This window comes from Lutra lutra, chromosome 14 (assembly GCF_902655055.1).
Source record: "Lutra lutra chromosome 14, mLutLut1.2, whole genome shotgun sequence".
Lineage (NCBI taxonomy): Eukaryota > Metazoa > Chordata > Mammalia > Carnivora > Mustelidae > Lutra > Lutra lutra.
The window spans coordinates 72,258,057-72,283,099 of NC_062291.1; the positions used below are offsets into that span (position 1 = coordinate 72,258,057).

Consider the following 25,043-nt stretch of genomic DNA (forward strand, 5'->3'; position numbering starts at 1 on the left):
TAAGGCCTTACATCTTAATCTTTCCATCCTCAAACTGCTTGCTCGCAGCCTCTGAAGAGGACCACAGAAATTCCGCTTGCTTCGCCTGTATCTTGCTAAGCCACGGAGAAGAGAATTTAATTTATGGGACAGATGGTGTGACAGCAATAAAGGACTTGACGGCCCATTTTAGGGGGGACAGATGCAGAAGCCTTCTAGAGAAACCCAAACTCTTCTTCATTCAGGTAATCCCTTTTCAAAGCCCGTGCCGTTAAAAGAGGAAAAAGATGACAGGGATGACAGAGTGACGGGTTCTAGCACTTTTACAGATATACGCGCTGTTTCAGTTGGGATTTGCAAATCCGGGATTCGTTTCTCTACCCTGCTGTGCTTGGCACCTCTGTTTGCATCAGATCAGTGCTTGTGAGGGTTTCTTTAAGACACTGCGATATTTTCATTTGCTTTGCTTGCTAATTTGACACAAGCTTTGTTCATTATGTATTTCTATATCGAATGCTTATTCAGCCACTAGGGCACACCGAGTGGATCCCTAGGCACCAGGACGCAGCCATGAAGAGCTCGCATGTCCCTATTCCTGACTCCAGGAAGTGATCTCTGCTTTGGTACTTAGGCTTGCCGGGGGACAGAGCTCGATGATGGGGTCCAGGCCGACTCAGGGCCGATCAATGACACAGATGCCAATCCTCGATATAAGATCCCCGTTGAAGCCGACTTCCTCTTCGCCTATTCTACAGTTCCAGGTATCAGGTCCATTGCCTGTGAACCAGACAGGGGCACTCCACCATCAGAACGCAGGGTGGGGGCTGTATGGGTTTCCTGTTGCTGCAGTGATAAATTACCCGAAACGCAGTGGCTTCAGACCTTACAAGCCTATTATCTTACAGTTCTGGAGGCCAGAATTGCAAATGGGTTGGCAGGGTGACGAGAATCCCAGAAGGAATATTCTGGAGGCTCTAGGGGGGATATCCACATCTGTGCCTTTTCCAGCATGTTAGAATTCCCTGACTCGTTGTCCCCCATCTCCACCTTCAAAGCCAGCAACCTAGCATCTTTGTGACTCTTCTCTCCTGCAAATTCCTCTCTTGAGGCTTGAATTAGAAAGTAGCTCCCCACCCCCCCACCCCCCACGCAAAGGGCAGTGAGGAGTTCCAGAGTGCTTCTCAAGCATTTCCGCTCCATGTGCCCATTTGTCTCCTGCACACTTAGGTGTTTCATATTTATCTGTGCAAGAACACTTAGGCTGGGCATTTTCATGCACCAAGAGCTCCTTCTAGGTGGCACGTGGGGCAGCAGCCAGCTCAGCTGATTTGATCGTCTCCTTTCTGTTTTGTTGAAGGCTATTACTCATGGAGGAACCCAGGAAGTGGGTCTTGGTTTGTACAGGCCCTATGCTCCACCCTGAACGAGCATGGCAAGAGCCTGGAGATCTTGCATATCCTCACCAGGGTGAACAACAGGGTGGCCAGGCACTTCGAGTCCCAGTCTGATGACCCCCACTTCCATGAGAAGAAGCAGATCTCATGTGTGGTCTCCATGCTCACCAAGGAACTCTACTTCTGAAAAAGTAACCATTTCAGGGATGCACTCAAGCGGAAAAGCTATGGATCATTTGTTCATGAGTCTTTTTTTTTTTTTTTTTTTAACGGTCTTGAAATACCTGGAAATTCTAAAGGATTTTAATTCAGGAACATTTATTGATTCAACAGGAAGGAAACTTTCTGGTGCTGTCTTACATTCTTAAGTCTTTTGGAGATTTTTTTTATTTTTTACAATGTTATCCATTCAATGGCTTTGTCATTTCTTCTTAAGACTAATTTTCTGTTCATGTCTTTCTCCTTGTTGTCCCACTTAGTACATACAACAGAAACAACCTCCACAGACTCTTGGCTGTGTCCACCATGATTGTGTTGACATGGCAGACAGGGTCCACCTGGCCCAGAGCATTCCAGTGCTTGAAAAAAAGCAGGCTGTATTCCCCTGTGTTGCAGAAAGTGGGTATTGAGTGTGATTTGAGTGATTTTTCATTGGCTTAGGACAGATTCTCATGCAAAACTTCCCAGATAAAGTGGGGGTGGTGGGAGGCGCCGGGTGGAATGTTCGTGATTCTAATATGTATCAGATAGAAAACAGAAACTGTTTTAGGTATTTCAAAGAAGGAATTTAACAGAGGAAATTGACCTACAAAAATAGTAAAAGAGAAGCCAAATGAAAGGAATCTATGATCACCTAGAACTATGAAAAGGTGTGGTCCCCTCGATCCAGAAACTGGAGTAGCCCACAGGAGCCGGAAGGGTCATGGGGGCTGCCTGGTGAGAGCTGAGACCTCCAAGAATTGGGAATTGGAGCCATGGCAGAGACAAAGCTCTGGCCTGAGATGAGGCAAGACCAGCTGGGTCAGATATGGAGAGATACCCTGCCTTCATCTCTCCCACCGTTGAGTCTTCCTTCTGTGCCTTACCTGGAAGCCAGCTGCAAGGACCCTGGGAAATGTGATTTCCTGCAAATACAGAGCACAGCAAAGCCTAGTGAGGCAGGGCAGGAACAAGGAATGCATATCAGAACGGCCCATAATATGAATATAAGTAATCCTGTTCCCGGATGTGCAACAATTCCTCCCTTCAGTTTATTCATGGAATTGTCAGATAATCTTCGTATTGCCCACTATGTGCAAAATAATCTTTTTTAGCTTTGAAATCTACCTGGAACTTTTTAGATTATTCCGATCCTTTTTCTGAGTAAAATTTTTTGTTGCCTCTAATTCTCTATGGGGGAAACGTTTATGGCAAAGATTTTTGCACTTTGTTTTCAAGGTTACCTTTTGAATTTTTGACAATTCTATTCTGGCCCAATAACTGGTTAACACACAGATATTCATATTTATTGATTACAATCTGGTTGCTTAATTCCTAACCTGCTCAGTTTGCTTTCCTTCTAAAGTTTTTTATAGCAGTGGAAAAATGGAAAACCATGGTAAGAATCAACCCCACTGACTTCACCTCCACACAAAATATAATTCCTGTCTCTTTTGAAGCTGGAACACGAATACAGCAATAAGTCAGTCCCTTTGGAAGCTTAAACTCTTCACATAAAGGGTTAATTAGAAAGCTATTTGCCATGGGCTACCATTTATTAATTTGGCAATAAAATCAGAGCAAGTAGAAGTTATCTTGTTTCAATAAGAAAGCTAATTTAGGGCCAGTTTATTCAATCTGTCCCTGGTTTCCTGCCATCTAAAATACACCAAATGTACAAAATTTAAGTGCAGATCATGAATCAAGAATCAACAAGCATCCTCCCCACCGTTCTCAGAATTCACCAGCCGTTCTTTGGAAAACAGAATATCCTACTAAAGGAACCTCTCGTAGAAATAAATGGGCTTAAGAGCATTGTAAATGAAAGTAGAAATTACAACATTCTAGTTCTTCCCCTCGTAGGCTTCATTAAAGATCCCCAGTGTCAGGGTTTGGGGTTCCTTTAAAAATTCTCTGAGCGATCATAGGTACTAAGCTCACAAATAATGAATATTCCTTCGTGTCCTTTAGACCAGAGATAGAAAGGGCTGTTAAGAAAGAGCCTTCCCCCTCCAACACTTCGTTGGGCAGACACCCTTGTTAATCAAGATCAGAGATCCTATTTCAAGTTGGGTATATAGTCAGTCAACATCTCCGTTCTTAAACTTTCTTATCTTCCTATAAACCAGAATTCTGATAAGAACTCAATCCTGGTGAATACACATTCCTAGTTCCCATTATTTACAACCCAACCTGCCCCTTGCAGGGGTAACAGGCAGAGCCCCATCTTGGCTCCCAAGGAAGCCAGTGGCCTATGCTATCCTCACTGGCATCATGGGCTCAAATCTGGGCTTATCTTTGTTTTTTTCTCAAGGTGCCATTAGCCAATTTTAAGTGTTAACTTTTAATACATTCACAGTCAGCTTTAAGCTCTGCCCTGGGCCTTTTCTCTGAGCAAATTTCCATAAACCAGCTAAGCCTATTGTGTTTATGAATTGCCCAAAATAGGTCTCAAAGTGCTGGAGTTCAGTGTATTCACATGGTTTAAAACCTCCAGGAAAGGAAGGCCCCTCTGGGAGAAGGAAGATGATGTCCTCTGGAAGGGCACAGGCCCTACGTGACAAATCCTTTATTCTGTCCAGTCTTGCAGCCCATCGCCTGAAAATCTTGGCACCAGCTGCTCTGGGAACCAAAGACTGCCTTTGGACTCTGGAGGAGCAGATGTCTCCCTCCTTCTAGCCTTTCATCTTTCATGCCCCTTTCCAGCAAATATCTGGCCAAGGGAGAAGCTGTAATGATCACCAGGTTCAAGCAAGAGTTCATCTGCGTCATTAGCCAGGAGACAAGGAGCCTCAGCCCAGGTATCTCTAATTTCCAAAGGAATGGGATCCTTAAGAGTTCTTCAAAGACACATAGATCAGAAGGTTAGTTGACACTGTTTGCCTTGTAGATGGGTCACTCAGTCTTGCAGCATCGAGTGTGTGAGTGTGTGCACAGTGATGTCAGCATCCCCGGGGAGCTTGTCAGAAAGGCAAGGTCTTGGGTTCCGCCCCACACCTGCTCAACACGAATCTGCCCTGTAACCAGGTCCCCAGGGGGATCCAGGTGCATCTTAGGGTCTGAGAAGCTCAGTTTGGAGGGCAAGGCTCCCTTGTTTATACATTGTTGCTTGCCCTTTGCACTTCTGAACGTGGAACCACAAATACAGAATAGTCCTACAAGGAATTAGGGAAAGAACAGGTATATTTTGAAGCTTCCACAGAAGACACCTGTTTAAGCATCTCTTAACCCTAATATCTTCTCATGAAATGACATGTTGCCCTTGATTTACATGGTAGATGTTTTATGCCCGTCCGCATTTTAAATGAGCCTTCTGAGCCACATAATAGGATTGCTTCTCTGTTTTCAAAGTGTCTTTTTTTTTTTTTAAGATTTTATTTATTTACTTGCCTGAGAGTGAGCAGAAGCAGGGAGAGTGGCAGGCAGAGGGAGAAGCGGGCTCCCAGCTGAGCAAGGACCCCGATGCGGGACTTGATCCCAGGACCTTGGGATCATGACCTGAGCAAAGGCAGCCACTTAACCGACTGAGCCACTCAGGTGTCCCTCAAAGTGTCTTCAGATGTGAATTGCAGCCTTTCAATTGTCTGCATAGGTAGAAAGGGATTATGGGAGCCAATGCTTGCATGTTTTCCTTGATTCAGGAGCTACTGGGCATTGAAGCCTCAGAGCTTGTCTCTTCCCACCCATCCTCAGAGCCCCGGGGGATGCCAAGAGAATTTTACTTCTCCCTGCCACTGTGCCCTCAGGACATAGATCACCCTTGGATAAACCTCAGAGCTTTGTTTGAGATCAGATGGCAAGTAATTCTTTTTCCTTCGTAATTAACACAAACACACCGATCTTGGAAGGACCCGGCTACTGCCACAGTACTGAAGTGGACTTGGAAACCCCAGTAGCTTGCAGGCTAATGCATGAACAGCCATTAAAAATTACTTGGCCCACAGTCAAAAACACACAAGCCAGATATGATGAGTTGGCTTTTCCATGAGTTTTGATTTTCAAGGCACTATAAACATGCATGGCAAGTTGTAGAGGAACTGTGCGTACATTGCTCCAGAATGCAGATGAGGGGGTGTCCCTCCACTTGGGGATTGAGGGAGGGGCTCCCGGGGGAAATATCTAATCCCCTTTCAGGTTAGCCACCCAAGAAAGGCTGAGAGGAGGCAGTACAGAAGGGGAAATTAAGGTCGGTGGGTAGAAGCTGACATTTTTACTTAAGAGATTCGCAAGCTCTGTGTACCTACCTGAGGATCCCTGGGGATCTGTGCATGAAGCAGAACCCTGCACCCAGTATTCCTGGGATGGAGACCAGGAATCTGCTCATTTAACAACCTGCCTGGATATTCTGATGCAGGTGTGTTATACTGCTATCAAAAGGCTGCTTTGCAGATCAGCTCGAGTGGCAGCAAGGCCTAAATTAAGCAGCTGGAAAAAGACCAGCAAAGGGCCAGCAATGCACTGACTATTCGCACACTTGGTTATTCACAGTCTTATCAGCTCAGGCTGCTGTAACAGCACCATGAAGTCGGCAGCTTAAACAACAAACAAATATTTCTCACAGTCCTGGATGTTGGGAAGTCCAACATCAAGGCACTGGCAGATTCCATGTCTGGTGAGGGTCAGCTTCCTGGATCATAGGTTTCACCTTTTTGCTGTATTCTCACTTGAATACAGCAGAGAGGGGAAGGAGCTTTGGGGGGGTCGGGAGGTCTCTTTTATGAGGGCATGAGTCCATTCATGAGGACTCCACCCTCATGATCTAATCACCTCCCAAAGGCCCCACCTTCACATATCATCATATTTAGGAACTAGGATTCCAACACAAGAATTTTAGGGGGACACAAACTAACACCTGGCTAGCCATCTTACCCCAAGATTGAATGGCAAAGGATCAAAGGTGCTGATGTGCTCAGGTCTCGAGAACACTTGCCCAGGAACTTCAGAGGCTCTCCATGACCTTCAAGGCCATGGCAACTTGTGAGGCAGCCCACCAGTTGCAAGGAAGGAACAGAAAGCACACAGCTTGCAGTGAATAGGTCCAGGTGCCCTGCTTCCCCAGCTGGTGTCAGCAGGCCCACTTCTTTCCTCTTCCTCTCTAATCACTTAGGCAATCATTTCTAAACAAGCTGGGCCACTCATGTTTTTCCTTCCTCTGGTTCTTTGTGGATATCACAATGCAAAACACTCCCTTTGACAGCATAACTAACATGTTTAATTCCGTCTACATCACCTTTCATAATTAGTATTAACAGGATTAATGTTAAGTAGGGAAGGGAAAAAATAATTTTCAAGGGAATGTTTTTTATCCTAGGGTAAAGGGCTAACTCTTAAAAGCTTAGGAAAATCAGCTTTTGCAAATTATCCTTTCTGAAGCTTCCAGCTGTATTAAATGCTGACAGTTTTTAAGCACTGAGATGAAAGAGACAAATTCTTTTTCTTTTGTGTTGCTAATTACAATTTTGCTTAGCCTGATGAAGCCTGCTTTCCTCTTGAGACATTTGCCAGCGTACATTGATTGCACAAATATTTACAGACTGCTAAAGGACAGGGACAGCTTATACCCAAAAAGATATGGAACTCTCAAAAAAAGCCTCTCTGACACAGTATATTTGTGGCCACCTCCCCAGAATCCATGTAAACTATCTGCCCCTTAGTCTCAGCAAACGTGTTTAAAGAACATTGTCCCTGGGTTGATTTAGTGTTTGCTTGGCTGGCAATGGCCGCCAAGGTCTTTCTTCAAAAGCCTTCTTTTTCTCATAGTTAAAAATAAGTTTCCAAAAATATATATTCATCTTATGGATTGCTCTACTGTCAACACTTAATCTCTCAGGCCACCCACATGGCACGGAAGAGGTCCATCCAGGGGTGGTTCCAAATGCCATGAGTTTGAGAACAAGGTAGAAGATTTGACTAGCAACTCCACAAGGCTCTGAGACCCACCTTGATTTCCTAGAACGCCAGTCAAGAACCAGGGCTCTGGAGTCAGACAGCCCCATTCAACTCTAGCTTTGACAACTTCCAAGTGGCATAACCTCTCAACCTCCATAAACCTTGTTTTTCCATCTTAAAAGGGAAAGAGTCCTGTGTAGGTACCTAGGAAACAGCATCAACCTCCAGGAGCCATGTAAGGAGTAAATGAAATAATGAAGGCACAGCATTTAGCGCAATGCCCGGCACACAGGACCGGATAAATGTTTGATTCTGTTTTTTGGTTTTTTAAAGATTTTATTTATTTATTTGGCAGAGAGAGATCACAAGTAGGCAGAGAGGCAAGCAGAGAGAGAGGAGGAAGCAGGCTCCTCGCTGAGCAGGGAGCTGGATGCGGGGCTCGATCCCAGGATCCTGGGACCATGACCTGAGCCGAAGGCAGAGGCTTAACCCACTGAGCCACCCAGGCGCCCCTGATTATATTTTTTAAACCAGCTTGAACCTATAAATAATTAGGCCACAGGAGAAAGGAAAGGGGGGGATGGGAAAGGAAGTACAAGTAGATTCTAATATCCAGAGGAGGCTCTTTCCGAGGAGAATGGCTACCCATACAGAAGGGAGGAGGAACGTGGGCAGGAGCTCAAGCTGACGAGTTGCTAGGAGATCACAGGAAGACAAGAGAATGGCAGAGCCACCAGCCCGAGCTTCAGGAGAGGAATGGGCACACAGTGCACAGATGCCCAATAAGATACAGGGTGCCCAGTTACGTTAGACTCTCAGAGCAATTGGTTTTAGTGTATGTCCCAAATATTGCATGGAACAGACTTACATTAAAAAATTATTGTTTCCCTGGAATTTCGATTTAACCTGGCATCCTGTTTTTGAGGGATCTCGTTTCCATTTGTTTTGCTCTGTGTTGTTTGTCATTCTTGCTTTGATTTTGTCTGTTGCTTTGCTTGTTTGTTTGTTTATTTGCTCACAGCGGCCACTCTGGCCCAAACTGCAGAGAGCTGCTCCGGCTGCCGTCACCGCACCCCAACCCCCAATTCCCATCTCACGGGGAAGTGGGGAGGAGTCAGAGAAGTCATGTGTGTGGAATGGCTGTGCAAACTCCGCAGAACTATCAAATCGAGTAAGGATACATTTCCTTTGGTGGGTGTCATTATGAAAACTCTGACTCATCAAGCAAAAGCCAGGTCTTTGTAAATTTAAGGAGACGTATGGAAAATTCCAAGGAGTTGGGGAGGTTATTCAGAAGGGGAGGTTCTAAGACCTCAATGAGAGGGACTAGATATGCTGATTCTTAGCTGTGGTTGCACCTGAGAATCACATGGAGCGCTTCTCCAGTCCCCAAGCAGCACCTAGACCTACTAAGCCAGGACACTGAGAGTGGGACCAGGAATCCGTGTTGTTAACCCCCCTCCATGTGATTCCAATTTGCAGCCAACCTTGCAAAGTAGTGGTAGAATAACCTGTGAAAGGGAAGTTCAACGGGTTAGAAAACTTGGTTCCTAGGGAGGGTGCTAAGGGACGGTGACACCCTGTAGTGTGACCTTCCCCAAGAAGGGAAGAGGGATCAAAGAAAAACAAAGAGAGGAGGGAATTTGTAAAGATAGGTACATTCCATCTGCTTAAAAAAGAAAAACAACCATTATAAACACTTTAAAATAAGTACCAAGAACAAATGAGAATGGCTACTTTTAAAACCAGGAGATTTGGATGTGAGCAAAAAGCAGTGGGTGAGATAAGAAAAGCAAGTGAGAATTTTCTGTAATTAACCCACCAGCACCTAACAGCCACATCCATTGGGAACAGCGGTCCCTCTCATTCAAGAGGGCAAAATGATCCATTTGTGATTGAAAGGGGCTGTGTCGGAGGATTTGTACTTTCCATGAAATCACAGATGGCTCATAATTTTTCCTCTAACTTCTTAAAGGACTTGTGGTAGCTGAGGACCAATTTCCCTCTCAGGCATAAAGATTTAGAAGGTGTGGGTGGTTATGTAAAAATGTAGGAAATCTTGTGCTGAGTAAGTCACACCTACAGGAGAAGTCAGCACTTGTCTTTGACTAACTAACCATGACAGTCACCTACCAGGAAATAACCTTTTATATATACATACATTTTTAATCAACAAATATCCATTGAACTATGTGCTAAGCACTGTTCCTGGCATTGGGGATAGAACAGGTAGCAGAAAAGTCCCAGTCCTCATGGAATTTATATTTTAGTAGAAAATACAGATAGTTCATATACTTCCATACAGTGAGAAATGTTATAAAGAAAGATAGATTAGGGGACTCCCGGGAAGCTCAGTCAGTTAAGCATTTGCACAGGTCATGATCCCAGGGTCCTCAGATTGAGTCCCACATTGGGCTCCTTGCTCAGCAGGGAGCATGCTTCTCCCTCTATCTGCCGCTCCCCCTGCTTGTGCTTTCTCTCTCTGACAAATTAATAAAACTTAAAAAAAGAAAGAAAGAAAGAAAGAAAGATAAAGCAGGATAAGGAGAAATGGGAGAAGGGAAAGTTAAGTTAGGTAGAAGCCTGGGAAAGCCCTTTCCAATGCCTACATCTGAGCAGAAACTTGAGTAGAGTGGCAGGGGAGGGGGGTGCACCATGTGGATATGTGGAAAAGGATGGTTCTAAGCAGAGCAAGCAGCAAGTGCAAAGGCCCTGAGGCAGCTACCACCTGGCCCTGTTGAAGAAACATCATGAAAGCAAGTGCTACAGAGCAGGGTGCTGGGTAATAAGGATGAAAGGCAGGCAGGGCCAGATCATGTAGGGCTTTCAGACATGGTGAGCACCTTGGATTTTATGCTAAAGCAACTGGAAGTCATTGGAGGGATATGAGCTGGGAAGTAATAAGATCTGATGAACTCCTATAAAAGACACTATGAAGACTGGATTAAAGAGAGAAGGAATAGAAGCAGGGAGCCCGGGTAGGAAGCTGTTGCTGTAGGTTGCTTGGTAGGCTGATGGCAGGCTGGAGTGGCCATGACATAGTGGTCAGGTTTGGGCTTTATTTAAGAGGTAGAGCCAGCAGGATTTGCTGGTAGATTTGAAATGGGATTGTAAGAAAAATCTAGAAATGGAGGATGGCTCCCATGTTTATGGCACAAACAGGTAGATAAATGGTGCCATTCCCTGAAACCAGGAACATGTTTTGTGGGAGGGATGAAATTGGTGAAATGAACATTTCTATTTCGCACAAGTTGTGTGAGTTATCTACCGGACACCTGAAGTAGACCCTTCCATGAACCCATCTGATATCCATTCTCCTTGTATTTGTTTCCAATTGCTGCTGTAACGAATGAACATGAAGTTCGTGGCTTAAAACAACACTAATTTATCCTCTTAGAGTTCTAGAGGTCAAAAATCGGAAATCAAGGTCTTAGCAGAGCTGTGTTTCTTTTGAAGACTTAAGGGGAAAATCTATATCCTGGCTTTTGCCAACTCCTAGAGTCTGCCCACATTCCTTACCCCTTGGGCCCTTTCTCTATCTTCAACCCGGCAATATAGCATCTTCTCTCTCCTGTGACCAAATACCTCCCTCTTATAAGGACCCTTGTGGTCACATCAGGTCCACCTGGCTGAGGCAGGATAACCTTCCCATCTCAAGGTCCCTAGCTTACTCACATCTGCATGTAAGGTAATATAAGGTAATATATTCATAGGTTCCAGGGATTAGGATGTGGACATCTTTGGGGCAGGTCATTATTTAGCCTGTCATGACTTTCTTATCCTCAGAAACATGACTGAGGTCAAAAGAGCAATGTGCCTAACCAAAACACCACATTTCACAGACCTATTTGCACATAAAGGGAACTAGAGCATCCCACCAAAGGAAACCAGCACACGCCGGTGGTGGTCAGTAGCCCCTCATGCTCAACACTGTAGTGCAGTGGCCAGCTCTGAAGGGCAGACAGGCACGTTCTTCCCCTTAGGAGTCCCTCTGGTCCCTGAGCCCACTTTGCTACATGTGCGACAAGCCAGAAGTGCCAGAAATTAATCTCCCCTGATGACTGATAAGAGCTGGCATGAAAATACCCCAACTCCCTCACCCCCAGATGAGATGACTGGCAGATGCTACACCAGCTCCCAGAGTTTTTCAGGAGATTCAGCTCCTGTTACCCTCAGTGGTAACTTATCTAATATCAAACCTTTTTTTTTTTTTTTTAAGATTTATTCATTTATTTGAGATAGACAGAGAGAGGGAGAGAGAGCATGTGAGCATGGCGGGGAGGGGCAGAGGGAAAGGAAGAGAAATCCTCAATCAGACTCCCCACTGAGCACGAAGCTCGACACAGGGCTCAATCCCAGGACCCCAAGATCATGACCTGAGCCGAAATCAAAAAACGGATGCTCAACCGACTGAGCCACCCAGGCGCCCCTGGTATCAAACCTCTTATCAGCTAGTTTCCCTTCATGGTTGTAAAACAGGAAGAAGAATATCTGCCTTGCCCTCCCTCAGAGGTTTTTGTGTGAACAGAAGGAGGCACTGCAAAGGCTTTGTAAATGGTAAACTACAGAATCAATTAAGGTGGCGTTATGAAACCGTAGACTTTTAGGGATGTTAGGTACCTGGCAGTCATCTTGTCACCCCCTACCCTTAGAAGGAGAAAGGGGACAACCCCAAGTTCTCCTAGTGAATTGAAGCAGACCACAACATAAATTTGGTGATTTGATTCTGGATTTGATGGGTTCGGCTCCATCATGATGTTTGTTATCAGTTCTCTCTTAGATGATTTCTAAGCCCTTAGGGACTCTCTTTATTCGTGTGAAACATAGGAAGAGTCATCTGGCACCCACACTGTCACTATGTGGAGTATTTTGGAGAGTCTTCCAAATCAGGGAGCTCAGCGCCTCTCCTTAGATGTGGGGCTCATGCACAGTTGCAGATTGCAGACACAATGCCGTTGATTTATTTGACAAATACTTGTAAAGTACTTACCACCTTCCGAGAACTCTTGTAAGCTCTTCACAAATATCTGCTCATTTTGCCACATCTGAATGGGTGAAAAAACTAGATAGCTAGTACCATCAGAGACCTGAGAGAAATAAATTTAAAATCTCTCAAGGAGGATATCACCTTCGCCTTCAAATTGCTTTCTACATATGATGTTCCAAATATTATGACCAGTACCCGAGCAAGGCAACTAGGCATGCACAGAGATAAAAGAGCATCTAACAAAAACTAGTTCAGGCGCATCTGGGTGGTTCCGTCTGTTTGGCACCCAATTCGATTTCGGCTCAGGTCATGAGATTGAGCCTCATGTGGGGACTCTGCTCTAGCAGGAAGTCTGTTTGATTTTCTCTCCCTTTCCCTCTGCCCCTCCCCCATTTATATTTGCACTCTCTGTCTCGCTCTCTCTCAAATAAATAAATCTTTAAAAAAATAAATATCTGCTCATTTAATCCTCATCACAACTTTATCAAGTAACTACTATTATCAATCTCACTTTCAAGATGGGGAAACTGAGGCATGGAGAGGTTAAGTGCCTTCTCTAAGTTACAGAGCATAGCAATGAATCTGAAAATTCTGACTCCATGCTCAAAAATAGTGTGCTCGCTCCTTCTTTTTTACCATACCTTTTTTATCCTTTCTTTCCTCCCAAACTCCCTCTCCCCTCTCTATCCCTGGGTTAATTCCTAATGTTCAAATCATAACATCTCTCAGCCAAAATCATTTCCATTTGCATAAGACCATTTAATGTAATTGACTTAGATAGTCAAGGGAGTATCAGTTTCTCCTAATCTATTAGTCCAGAGGAAGGGTGGAATTCAAGCATGGTTTGATCCCAGATGTCCCAGTCATCAAGAGGAATGCCCTGCATCTCTGTGATTCTTTCAGCTCTATTCTTTCCTTGTGTCAGCTTCATTTTCAGGTTGACTTCCCTCAAGGAAGCAAAATGCTCTTCCATCCACATATTGCACCTCCCAGAGGAAGAAAGGGAGCCTTTGACCCAGCATCCCTCTCACAAGACAGATTCCTCTGCTGAACCAGTGGGTGAGGCCAAGGCTGGGATCAAGACAGTGTCTACTATCCAAGATTCACATGTGTGCCAGGGATAATTGGGGAGTGGGAGGGTAAGAGTCTTCAGGACCCAGCTGAGGTGTCATGTCACCTCCTCCATGAGATCTCCCTTTTGGTTTCATCTTCTTCCATCTTTGGAAGAACACGTCCTTCCTCTGGATTCCCATTACTTCTGCTCTGCATTGCTCTGACAGCACTCACCACTTCATAATCTTCATTTTGGATTCCCTTTTGGATCATCTTCACTTGCTTCTCCAAAACAACTCTCCCCTATTCTCTACTCCTCTATGCTACATTCTGTACCCCAGCAGATGGACCATTTCTCTTTTTAACCCATTCCCATCAGATTTTCTACTCTACACCACTCAACTAAAATAGCTCTTGCCAAGGTCATGATGGCCTTCATCTTGCCAAATTCAGCGACCAGTTCTCAGTTCTCATCTTTCTCACCCTCTTGACAGCATTTGCCGTGGATGACCCCTCTCTCCTTCCAAAACACTGGCTTCCACTTTCAGATACCACATGCTTCTGTGTTGTCACGTACTCCCCTGCTCCTTCCTAATGTCCTTTGCTGGCTTCTCCCCTTCCTATCCCACCTCTACCCAACCCTGCTTTCTCCATGAGGACCATGGTTTTGACAGTTGGCACATTCACCTTCCTAAAACCACTGCTTCTGTGTCATGGCACCTCACTCACAGCTACCACTCTCATCAGAATCTGGAAACACCACTCCCTCCTCTTACCCCAGCAGGCCTGGAGGTGGTAACAGTTTCCCACTGTTGCTAGACACTGAATGCTTCTCCACCCCTTGTTGGCTCTCTTAATCCAGCCCACACCGCTATAGACAGTCCCTTCAATAGCTCTCTTCCATAAATCCTTGGAGAGTGCTGTCCCCTGCTAGCACCCTGACTAACACACTGCTTGATTTTGTTTTGCCGCTTACCTCCCATAGTAGCTTATAAGGCCACTAAGAACCATGTCTGTGTTTAATTCTTCTTTTCTCCCCAATAGTGCTTGCTATCCAATTGGGACAAATAAATGCTGAAATAAAATATTCTTTCTTATTAACTGCCTTCAACATGAACACAAAATGAAAGTGATATAAACATTAGAAAATAGACACACACACACACACATGGACACACACACATACACACACACACATACACACACACACACATAACACATGCACACATCTGTCAGAAAGCAAAAGCAGAAGAATGAAATAATGCTAAGTGCTGACTTTATGGGTTTTGCCTGATTCCTCAAATTCAGTTTATTCAAAATCCATATGGAACAGGCTTTTTCTTCTCCAAGCCCAGAAAAGAAAGACAGTTATTTCTGTTACAATAGAAATCAAAGTCCAAATAACTGAGAAGCAGGGAAGCCTCATGGCTGACCAACAGGAGGATCTAAGAAACAGAGGGTGCCAGGAATTGCATCCAACCCTATGCAAGAGATGGGCTTTTGGGAAAAAAGCTACTCTGTGGGGTCCCAACTTTTGGGAGTCTTTATCCTACTTTGCTTGTTTCTCTCTCTTCCTATTGTGAGCTACATTGCCACCCCTTCCCTAACAAACCTGATCCCACTGCTCCAATGCCAGCCAAGTGGGCCATATAAGGATTTAGGGCAATAAGGTGAAAGGAGAGGAAGAAAAAAGAAACCCCATCATCCCTCATCTGGCCCCAGTGGTGGTCTTCTTATCTGTCACCCTAAGCCACAATCTTCAGGCCATCCTCTATCACCTATAGACATCCGTATTCCCCAGGAACTGGACCAAAGTATTCTTTTGAAATAAAGAATATTCTAACTTTGATCTTCTATGGATCCAAGGGTCATCCTTAGACATCTGTATCTGCTTTTGCTTCTACGAATGAATCCAAGTATAAAAATAGACAGTGTTGTGTATGTGTTGGGGGGGTGTGTAGATGATTACCTTTAATCTCTTTCTCATATTTCAAAAACCTTTAGAGACCTTCAAAAAGGATAACCTGGATGTCCAAGTGGATGACCAAACACCCTACCCTCTCAGTTCCTTGACCTCCTCATCCCCAATGATCTTCCTTTTACACGATAGCAAAGCCACCCACTCCCTGCAACTGCTCTACTTTTAAGATCGTCAGTCATGCTGTCTCTATGCAGACCTCATACTTTTCCACCAATTTGCTCCATCTTTCTTTAATCTCACCAGCACTTCCCTGCTAAGAGTCCCCTTCTATTCTCTCTCCTCTGTATGTGCCTCGGATTCCATGGTTCATCCTTTGGGGAAGGCTTTTGCAAATATGGTACGTTCCCTTGGTCCTTTGTCTATCTGTGGTAACTCCCTGGCACTAAATAAATAAATAAATAAATAAAATAAAACCATTAACCTGAAATGAACCTCACCCCTCAGCTCCCCCCATTCTGTTCCTGAACAACTGAATGCCACACATCAGTCAGACAGGAATCTTGCTAAATTCAAGGTCACCAATCTCAAGAGACTTTCAACATTCCCAGCATCAAGAAGTACTTGTGGGGGGGGGGAATGTATAAGGAAGGAACTGGGGATTCTGAAATGAAGACCGTGCATGCAGGTAGAGGAGCCAACAAAGAGACAAAGCAGAAGAGAACCAGATGAGAAGAGTACACTGGAAGCAAAAAGAGAATTTCAATAAGGTTTGACTACCATGCCTCTTGTGAGCAACACTCCTTTTTTTTTAAAGATTTTATTTGGTATTTATTTGAGAGAGAGAGAGAGAGAGCACACAAGCAGTGGAGAGGGGGTGGAGAGTGAGCAAAACTTTTATTTTTAGGAGTCTGCCTCGTGCCACCCTGTTGATGACAACTGTTATGGATGAAGAAGCAAATTGTCCTGGGGACCCTTGGCATGTGCAAGTGTGTTGAAGTCAGGCTTTTGTTTCCTCGTCTGGTACAAAGGAATCTCCCCTACCTTCCCCAGGAGGATGTTGGGAGGATATGGGTGGGGGGGAAGCAACGGCATTATTGCAACAGTAATGAGTGTATGAGGTCAAGGCAAGGCTGACAATGTTCTCAATAAGAAACGTTGTGATTGTGAACAAAGACTGTGGGTTTGTTTTTTTTTTTAATTTGTTTGCTCTTATTTTTTTGATGCTAGACAGTTGGAATGCCAAGGGCAGTTCTGTGCCAAGCCACAAAAATGAAAGGCCGGGATTTCCCCTAGGACGTCAGCTTCCACACTAGCTAAAGGCCAGCACAAAATCTTCCCTAAGGTAGCAGTTTAGGAACTTCCTGTTGGTTTACATTTCAAACAGATTGTATTTAATTTTCACCTCACCAGTTAGTGCTCAGACCGAACAGTGATATGGTCAGGAGACCGATGGATGGGGCATTCTGCTGAGAACTGAACCAGCGACCCCCCGGCTACTAGTAAGTACTGCTTGGTTTGAATGTTTTAGGTTCCCAAGGCTGTGGTAATCTGAAATATTAATTGAGCAAAATTGCTGTTTGGGGTTCTTGGTTCATAATTGTACAGTCAGAAGGAAATAAGACCTCTTGGTATCACACCGATCAAATCCCAAATGACGTTAAAATAAACAGGTCATAGGTAATGATAGTGGGTCGATTCTCCTGAATAGATCAAAGAGATAAATCTGAAAGGCTTTTTTTGTTTGTGGGCAATGACAAGAAATGCAAGCCGAACTATGAAAAGATTTAATTCTTCTTTCTTAAATAGGAAAAGCAAAGTGGTTCAGACAACTCTGAGGTTAGAATTCTGGCTCTGCTTCTTTTTAGTTATGTGGTTAAAGGCAAATTGCTTAGTATCCCTGATAACAGTTTCTCATCTGTAAAATGGGTACTACACCATTATAAAAGTAGTTCTGTAGTATTGTAACAATATATGTGAAATCCATGTATTTTATTACACAATTGTAAAAGTAGTGTCAGTTCTGTAGTATATGGAACAATATATGTGAAATCTATGTATTTTATACATATATATATGAAATTGAATGAGATTTCATATATAATGTAGAATTTTGTTTCTATAACATAAGCTTATGTTTGTACTGCTTATGTTATCGAAGCAAAATTTATATAATAGGTTTCATATATAATGGATTTCATGTATGTATACATAGATTGCAAATATGTAATATGAAATTCATACATATAATATAAAATATATGTCCCGTAGGAAATCCATTGTTTCTCTACATACACAGTTGAGTCTTGAACAACATGGAGGTTAGGGGCGATGACCCCCGCCCCGAGTGGAAAATCCACGGGTGACTTTTGACTCCCCCCCAAAACCACAAACAGCCTACTATTAACCAGGAGCCTTAGAGTTGGTTGACACAATTTTTGCATGTTAACACATGTTAACACATTTTATATGTATTATATGTAACATGCAAAATGCAGATAAAGAGCCCTTGGCTGCCTCCCATCTTCCTGGGACTGCTCTGGCTCTGCTTTGCTTGACGCAGTTCTCTATTTTGAGTCTTGCTCTGATCACCAACACATCCCTGGTTGGAAAGATCTCCCCTGCCCCCAGGCCCTTCCCCTGTGGGGTCCCCCTTCTCGCGGGGTGCCAAGGTGGTCAAGGGATCTCCCCACAGCTACCAGGAAAGAGCTCCAGCTCTCGGGAGTCCGTTTCACCCCCAGAGCCAGGCAGGCACCTGAGACGGGTTAAAAGAACGGGGCTATGCCCTGGTCCTTGCTCTTGAGTTTCCCTCTGGAGGAAGCAAGTTCCTGGCATGGAGGAGGGTTTATCTTATGCTTCCTCTTGGCGAAACAGGCTTCCTCAGCTGCATTGGGTCCATAGCCTCCTGCTGGTGCCCTGTCCTTATCTCTCCTCCTTGGTGCTGCTTCCCGCAGGGACTTTGTTGTCACAGTCCCTTATGGAGCAGGAAAGTCCAGGGAACAGGGCTCCTTCCAACACCTCCACAGAACTGCCCCTCAGTGAACACAAGTTGCCCGGATGTGACCTTGTTACTGTGGCGACTATCAGCCTCAGGAGCAGACTGGAAAGAGGAAGGCTGATAACCCATCGCAGGGACATTTGTGGGCACCGTCCTAAGGCTCCACGATCCAGTGGCTTATCAGTGAAGCACACTGTTGTTTGAGGACTAACTGGCCTTTCACTCTTCCTTTTGACAGAGGAGAACAGACAGCCATCATGGAACCCAGACCTCAGAAGAGTCCAGGTACCCAGGGCGTATACTCTCTGAAGTAAAAAACTATTGAACGTGACAAACAATTCTCATCAAGCTAACCAGGATCCAGAAGACAGTTTTAGTGAGGCTAAGGGGTGGCATTCGGGGACAATGATTCTTGGTATGGAGAGTGTGGCAGGGGCTGTTGGATTCGGTTCATTTTTTTGTAAGAGCTCACCTGTCTAGAAATTTGACATTTTCTGATTTTCATCAACCAGCTGTTCCATCTGTCGCTTGGAGATGTTACTCAAACACACACTAGACCAGAAAAGACTGAAGAGTATTTTGTAATTTATTTTAATTTTTTTTAAAGGATGCTAGCGACCCTAATCCTTTTTTTAATTTTTTAATTAACATATAATGTATTATTAGCCTCAGGGGTACAGGTCTGTGAATCACCAGGTTTACACACTTCACAGCATTCACCATAGCACATACCCTCCCCAATGTCCATAACCCAGCCACCCTCTCCCTACCCCCTTCCCCCCAGCAACCCTCAGTTTGTTTTGTGAGATTAAGAGTCTCTTATGGTTTGTCTCCCTCCCAATCCCATCTTGTTTCTCCTCTTTTTTTTTTTTTTTAAGATTTTATTTATTTATTTGACAGAGAGATCACAAGTAGGCAGAGAGAGAGGGGGAAGCACACTTCCCTCTGAGCAGAGAGCCCAATGCGGGGCTCGATCCCAAGACCCTGAGACCATGACCTTGAGCTATTGGGCTCTCTGCTCAGCGGGGAGCCTGCTTCCCTCCCTCTCACTGCCTGTCTCTCTGCCTACTTGTGATCACTCTCTCTGTCAAATAAATAAATAAAATCTTTAAAGAAAGAAAGAAAGAAAGAAAAGAGATTGGAAAAGGGCAGGTCTCAGCAGAGAGGGGTGGCATGAACAAAAGGCAGTGGGTGGGTTAGAGGCAGGGTGTGTCAAAGGACAACGGGTGTAGAAAGTAGGACAGGGGAGAGTTGAGGATGAGGCCATGGCACTCTACCGTGCCTGACCTTGATCTCATAAGACCAGGAATCCTTGTAGCCTTTTGAGCAAGAGAAAGGCATCATTAGATTTGCGTTTTAGGCTGGTCGTATTTTTTTGAAATAGCTTTTTGCGGTGAAAATGGCATACAAGAAACCGCACATATTTAAAATGTACAATTTGATGAGTTTTGATATGTGTATATGCCTGGGAAACCATCACCGCAATCAGGATAATGAACATATACATCCCTCCTAAAAGTTTTCAGTTATTGATTTCCAGTTTGATTCCATGATGTTCTGAAAATATACTTTGTAAACCTTGGATCCTTTCAAATGTGTTGAGACTGGTTTTATGGCCCAGAACATGACTTGCCTGGGTACGCATTGCATGTGCCCTTGAGAAAGGTGTTCATTCTGCTGTCGTTGAGTGTTCTATAAAGATCAGTCAGCACGAGTTTGTTGATAGTGTTGAACAAATTGTCCAAGTCCATTATATCTTTATGATATTCTTCCTATTTCTTTTTATCCGTTATGGAGAGAGAGGTATTGAAATCCCTGACTAATTGTGGATTTGTCTATTTCTCTATGCTGTTTTATCAGTTTTTGCTTCATGTATGATGAAGCTCTATTATTAGGTACGTAATTAGGATTGTTATGTCCTCTTGATTAATTGACCCCTTTATCATTATAAAAAAAAAAAAAACCTTTATCCCTGGTAATATTTTTTTGCTTTGAAATATGTTGTTAAAATAGCCAGCCCAGCTTTCTTTGGACTGCTGTTGGCATAGTATGTCCTTTTGCTGACCTTTTATTTATAACCTATTAGTGTCTTTATATTTGAAATATGTTTCTTGTAAGTACTATACAGGTTTTTAAAAAATATTTGAGTATATCATTTTTAATATTTGAATGTATTTTTTAAAAATATTTTCCAAAAAAATGAAAAATTTGTTATATTTGAATATATATATTTTTTTATATATTTATATATTTTTTATATTTGAAATACATTTCTTGTAAGTATCATACGGTTGGGTCTTGCTTTTTTGTCCACTCTGACTAATCTCTGTCTTTTAATTGAATTGTTTAGATATGTATACTTAATGTGATTATTGAAATGATCAGACCTGAGTCTATCATCGTGGTGTTTTCTATTTGTCTCGTTTTTTAGTTTGTTCCCCTTTTTCTTCCTCTTTGCCCCTTTTTGAACTAATTGAGTATTCCTATGATACTATTCATCTTCTTTCTTGGCTTATTAGTTGTAACTGTTTTGTTATTTTAGTGGTTGCTTTAGGGCTGATAGTATGTATCTTTAACATAACCCAGTCTATCTTATTACAAGTGATATTATACCAATTCACATACTATATAAGAATTTTACAAAAGTATACTTCTATTTTCCCCTCCTGACCTTCATGCATTTTACTTATTGAAACTGTATTTTTCTTACACATATGCTACAACCTGCCCAACATATTGTTAGTATTTTGTTTGAACAATCAGTTGAATTTTAAATGATTTAAAAATAAAAAAACAATTCAAATATTTACCTCTCCAGTTACCATTCAGTGTTCTTCATTTATTTATATAAATTCAGATTTCCAGGGGCACCTGGGTGGCTTAGTCAGTTAAGTGTCTGCCTTCAGGTTGGGTCATGATCCTGGGATCCTCTGATCAAGCCCTACATTGGGCTTCCTGCTCAGTAGGGAGTCTGCTTCTCCCTCTCCACACCCCTGCTCATGCTCTCTCTCACTATCTCTCTTTCTCTCAAATAGATAAATGAAATCTTAAAATAAAAAACAATTATTACAAAAAATATTCACATCAGAGAAAACATATGATAATTATCTTTCTCCAATTGACTTATTTTGCTTAGCATAGTACCCTCTAGTTCCATCCACATCATTGCAAGTGGCAGGATTTCATTAGGACAGGGCGTCGTGGGTAGGGAGGGAAGAAATGAGACAGGATGGGCCCGGGGAGGGAGACAAACCTTAAGAGACTCTTTTTTTTTTTTTTTAGATTTTTTTTTTTTTTTAATTTATGTGACAGAGAGAGAGATCACAAGTAGGCGGAGAGGCAGGCAGAGGGAGAGAGAGAGGAGGAAGCCAGCTCCCCACTGAGCAGAGAGCCCGATACGGGGTTCGATCCCAGGACCCTGGGATCATGACCTGAGCTGAAGGCAGAGGCCTTAACCCACTGAGCCACCCAGGTGCCCCCCATAAGAGACTCTTAATCTCAGGAAACAAACTGAGGGTTGCTGGGGGGTGTGGGAGGGGATGGGATAGTGTGGCTGGGTGATGGACATTGGGGAGGGTATGTGCTATGGTGAGTGCTGTGAATTGTATAAGACTGATGATTCAGAAACCTATACCCCTGAAGCAAATAATACATTTTATGGTAATTTTAAAAAATAAAAGAAAATAAAAAGGAAAACAGGAAATAAAATTCAGATTTCTACTGATACCATTTTTTTTCCCAGCCAGAGGACTTCCTTTAATGTTTCTTACAATGCAGGCCTCCTGTTGATGAATTCCTTTAGCTTTTGTATGTCTGAAAAATGTCTTGAAATTGCCTTTATTTTTGAAAGATATTTTTGCTGCATTTAGAATTCTTGAATGACAGTGTTTTTCTTTCAGTACTTTAAATATGTTGCTCCACTGTTTTTTTGGCTTACATTGTATCTGGTGAGAAATCTAATATCTTAGTTTTTTTTTTCCTTTTCCTTCTGTGTACATATTCCAAACACCACCACCATCCCTCCACCACCAGCTGATTTTAAGATTTTTTTTCCTTTATCACTGGTTCTGAGCAGTTTGATTACGATGTGCTTTCATGCCATTTTCTTCATGTACCTGTGTTTGGGGTTCCTGACCTTGTTTGGATCTGTGGATTTATAATTTTCCTTAAATTTATAAACTTTTTGGCACTATTTCTTCAAATGTTTTCCTGTCCACTTTCCCACTTAGGGATTTTATTACTTATGTTGTAGGCCACTGAAATTGTCCCACAGTGCACTGCTGCTCTGTTAATGTTTTTTTATTCTTTTTCCTCTGCATTCATGTCGATAGTCCCTAGTACTTTGTCTTCACTTGCACTAAATCTGCTGTTCATGCTATCTGTCCTGTATTTTTGTCTGTTTGTTGCTGGGACATTGCAGTCTTTACCTTTAGAAGTTCACTTTGGATCTTTTTGATATCACCTGTATCTCCACCTAATTTCTCATATCTATAAAGCACAGTTATAGTAACTGTATTTATGGCTTTCTCTGGTTATTGGAACATCTGTGTCAGTTCTAGGCTCATTTCAATCAATTATTTTCCCAATTATGGGCCATGATTTTCCTGCCTCTTTGCATAGTTGGTAGTCTCTGATTCATTGCCAGACATTAAAAATTTGACCTTGTTGGGTGCTGCATATTTTTGTATTTCAATAAAACCTTGAGCTTTGTCCTGGGAGGCAGTTAAGTTTTTTGGAAACAATGTGATCCTTTTAAGGAACAGTCCTCAGCCTAGAGATAATTATCCCTCAATACTGAGTCAAGACCTCTTGAAGCACCCTACCCAATGCCCCATAAATTATAAATGTTACCAGTCTGGCTGGAGGGAACAGTTAATTCTTCTGGTTCTGTAAGAGCACAGACACTGTTCCCTCTAATCTTTTCTAGTGGTTCTTTGGCCTCGGGTAGTTTCCTCACACCCACATATTGATTTATATTCTTGAATACTTAAGAACTTGATGCATGTTTCTGTGATTCTTTGTGTGAAGCTCTTCCCTCTCTTTTCCCTCTCCAGCACTCTGTCCTGTGAACCCTAGAGCCTTGATCTCCCTGAACCCTTAGCTCTGTCTCCTCAACCCAGCCATCGCCTGGTTCCACCTCAGTTCCCCTTTCCTGTGCTGTAGCCTGGAATCTCTCTCAAGGGGATTGTAGGACTTACTGGGATTGTTTCCCATCTCTTACGGATCAGTGACATTAGCTGCCCATGCTCAGTGTCTTGAAAACCACTATTTTATATCTCTGTCTGGTAGACCCAGTCTCTGTTTTTCTGTCTTTGCCCAAAGCCCTAGATCAGTCAGATTTGGTGTTTAGTCTCAACGGTATGTCAGGAATGGATTTGAAGATGTCAAGACTGGAATTAGGGGGTCCAAATGGACAGCTACGGAAACAGTACAGTGAAAAACATGCAAAGTTCTCGAATTCACATGAACTGAAACGTACTGAAGCGTCTGAAGATCTTGAAGGCGGTGCTGATAGGAACAGGGAAATAGGGATGGATCCCAGAAGTATTTGGGAAGTGAAACAGGCATGATTTAATCATTGGCTGGCCATAAGGCTGATGGAAGGGTGAGAGCTGGTGATTCTTCAGCATCAGTTCTGGAGAAAACAATACCATTGCCATGGTCAACAAACACTATCAGAGGTTTTATGCTCTGGAGCTGGTAGTCTGTGTGAATACTGGGGACACCCTGGGAATGTCTAAACTGGGCAATGTCTTCACAGATGTTTACTTTATTTATTTATTTATTTTTTAATTTGACAGACAGATCACAAGTAGGCAGAGAGGCAGGCAGAGAGAGACAGGAGGAGGAGGCAGGCTCCCTGCTGAGCAGAGAGCCCGATGCGGGACTCGATCCCAGGACCCTGAGATCATGACCTGAGCCGAAGGCAGAGGCTTTAACCACTGAGCCACCCAGGCGCCCTTACTTTACTTTGAGATTCTGCTACTTGTAGGGACACCTGGGTGGCTCAGTCAGCTGGACATCTGACTCTTGATTTCAACTCTGGTCATGATCTCAGGGTTATGAGATCGAGTCCCATGTCTGGCTCCATGCTGGGTATGAACCCTGCTTGAGATTCTCTCTCCCTCTCCCTCTGCCCTTCCCCACCTTAAAAAAAAGATTCATCTAATTGTATACAATGTTATTAGAGACTTCCAACACCAAATTTTCATAAAATACCTACATCCCTTGAATCCTCTAAATTTAGTACCACCAAAGAGGACCTATGTTATAGGCAGATTAATAATAGCTACTCTTCAGTGAGCCCTACTGTGTGCCTGGCCCAGTGCTGAGATATTTCCATGTATTAACTCCTTCAGTCCTCACCACAAATTCGTAAGGTCAGTGCTATTGTCTCCATTTTACAGATGAGGAAACAGAGAGATGGTGATCCAAGGTGCTCTACAAATACTTGTTCAGTAAATAAACCTGTGTTCATCCAAGGCCACATGATGATTTTAAAGAAGAGCTAATAGCAATATTGTTTCCTTCTCTTTTTTTCTTTTTCTTTTCCTTTTCCAGTGTGTGTGGGGTGTGTGTGTATAGGGATGAGGGATGGGAAGCAGACAGAGTTGCTTCAGAGGGACG

The 25,043-nt window shown here is 43.3% G+C and overlaps 2 protein-coding genes across 6 annotated transcripts in view; both read left to right on the forward strand.

Moving 5' to 3' along the window:
* CASP7 (caspase 7) overlaps window positions 1-1,700 on the forward strand; it is a 28,307-nt gene extending 26,607 nt beyond the window's left edge. For both annotated transcript variants that reach the window (XM_047702086.1, XM_047702085.1), the window contains exons 5-7: window positions 49-224; window positions 611-740; window positions 1,337-1,700. In XM_047702086.1, coding sequence (XP_047558042.1) covers window positions 49-224; window positions 611-740; window positions 1,337-1,560 — 530 coding nt within the window. In that variant the 3' untranslated portion in view covers window positions 1,561-1,700. The remainder of the gene's footprint in view (window positions 1-48; window positions 225-610; window positions 741-1,336) is intronic.
* A 2,206-nt stretch (window positions 1,701-3,906) lies between these two features.
* Window positions 3,907-25,043, forward strand: part of PLEKHS1 (pleckstrin homology domain containing S1) — a 37,146-nt gene continuing 16,009 nt past the window's right edge. Inside the window, exons 1-5 of one of the 4 annotated variants that reach the window (XM_047702080.1) lie at window positions 3,907-8,631; window positions 13,373-16,188; window positions 16,326-16,920; window positions 17,690-17,780; window positions 18,655-18,701. In XM_047702080.1, coding sequence (XP_047558036.1) covers window positions 17,734-17,780; window positions 18,655-18,701 — 94 coding nt within the window. In that variant the 5' untranslated portion in view covers window positions 3,907-8,631; window positions 13,373-16,188; window positions 16,326-16,920; window positions 17,690-17,733. Of the gene's footprint in view, window positions 8,632-13,372; window positions 16,189-16,325; window positions 16,921-17,689; window positions 17,781-17,885; window positions 18,702-25,043 lie in introns of those variants that run through there. The other 3 variants (XM_047702081.1, XM_047702082.1, XM_047702083.1) reach the window with 3 other exon arrangements.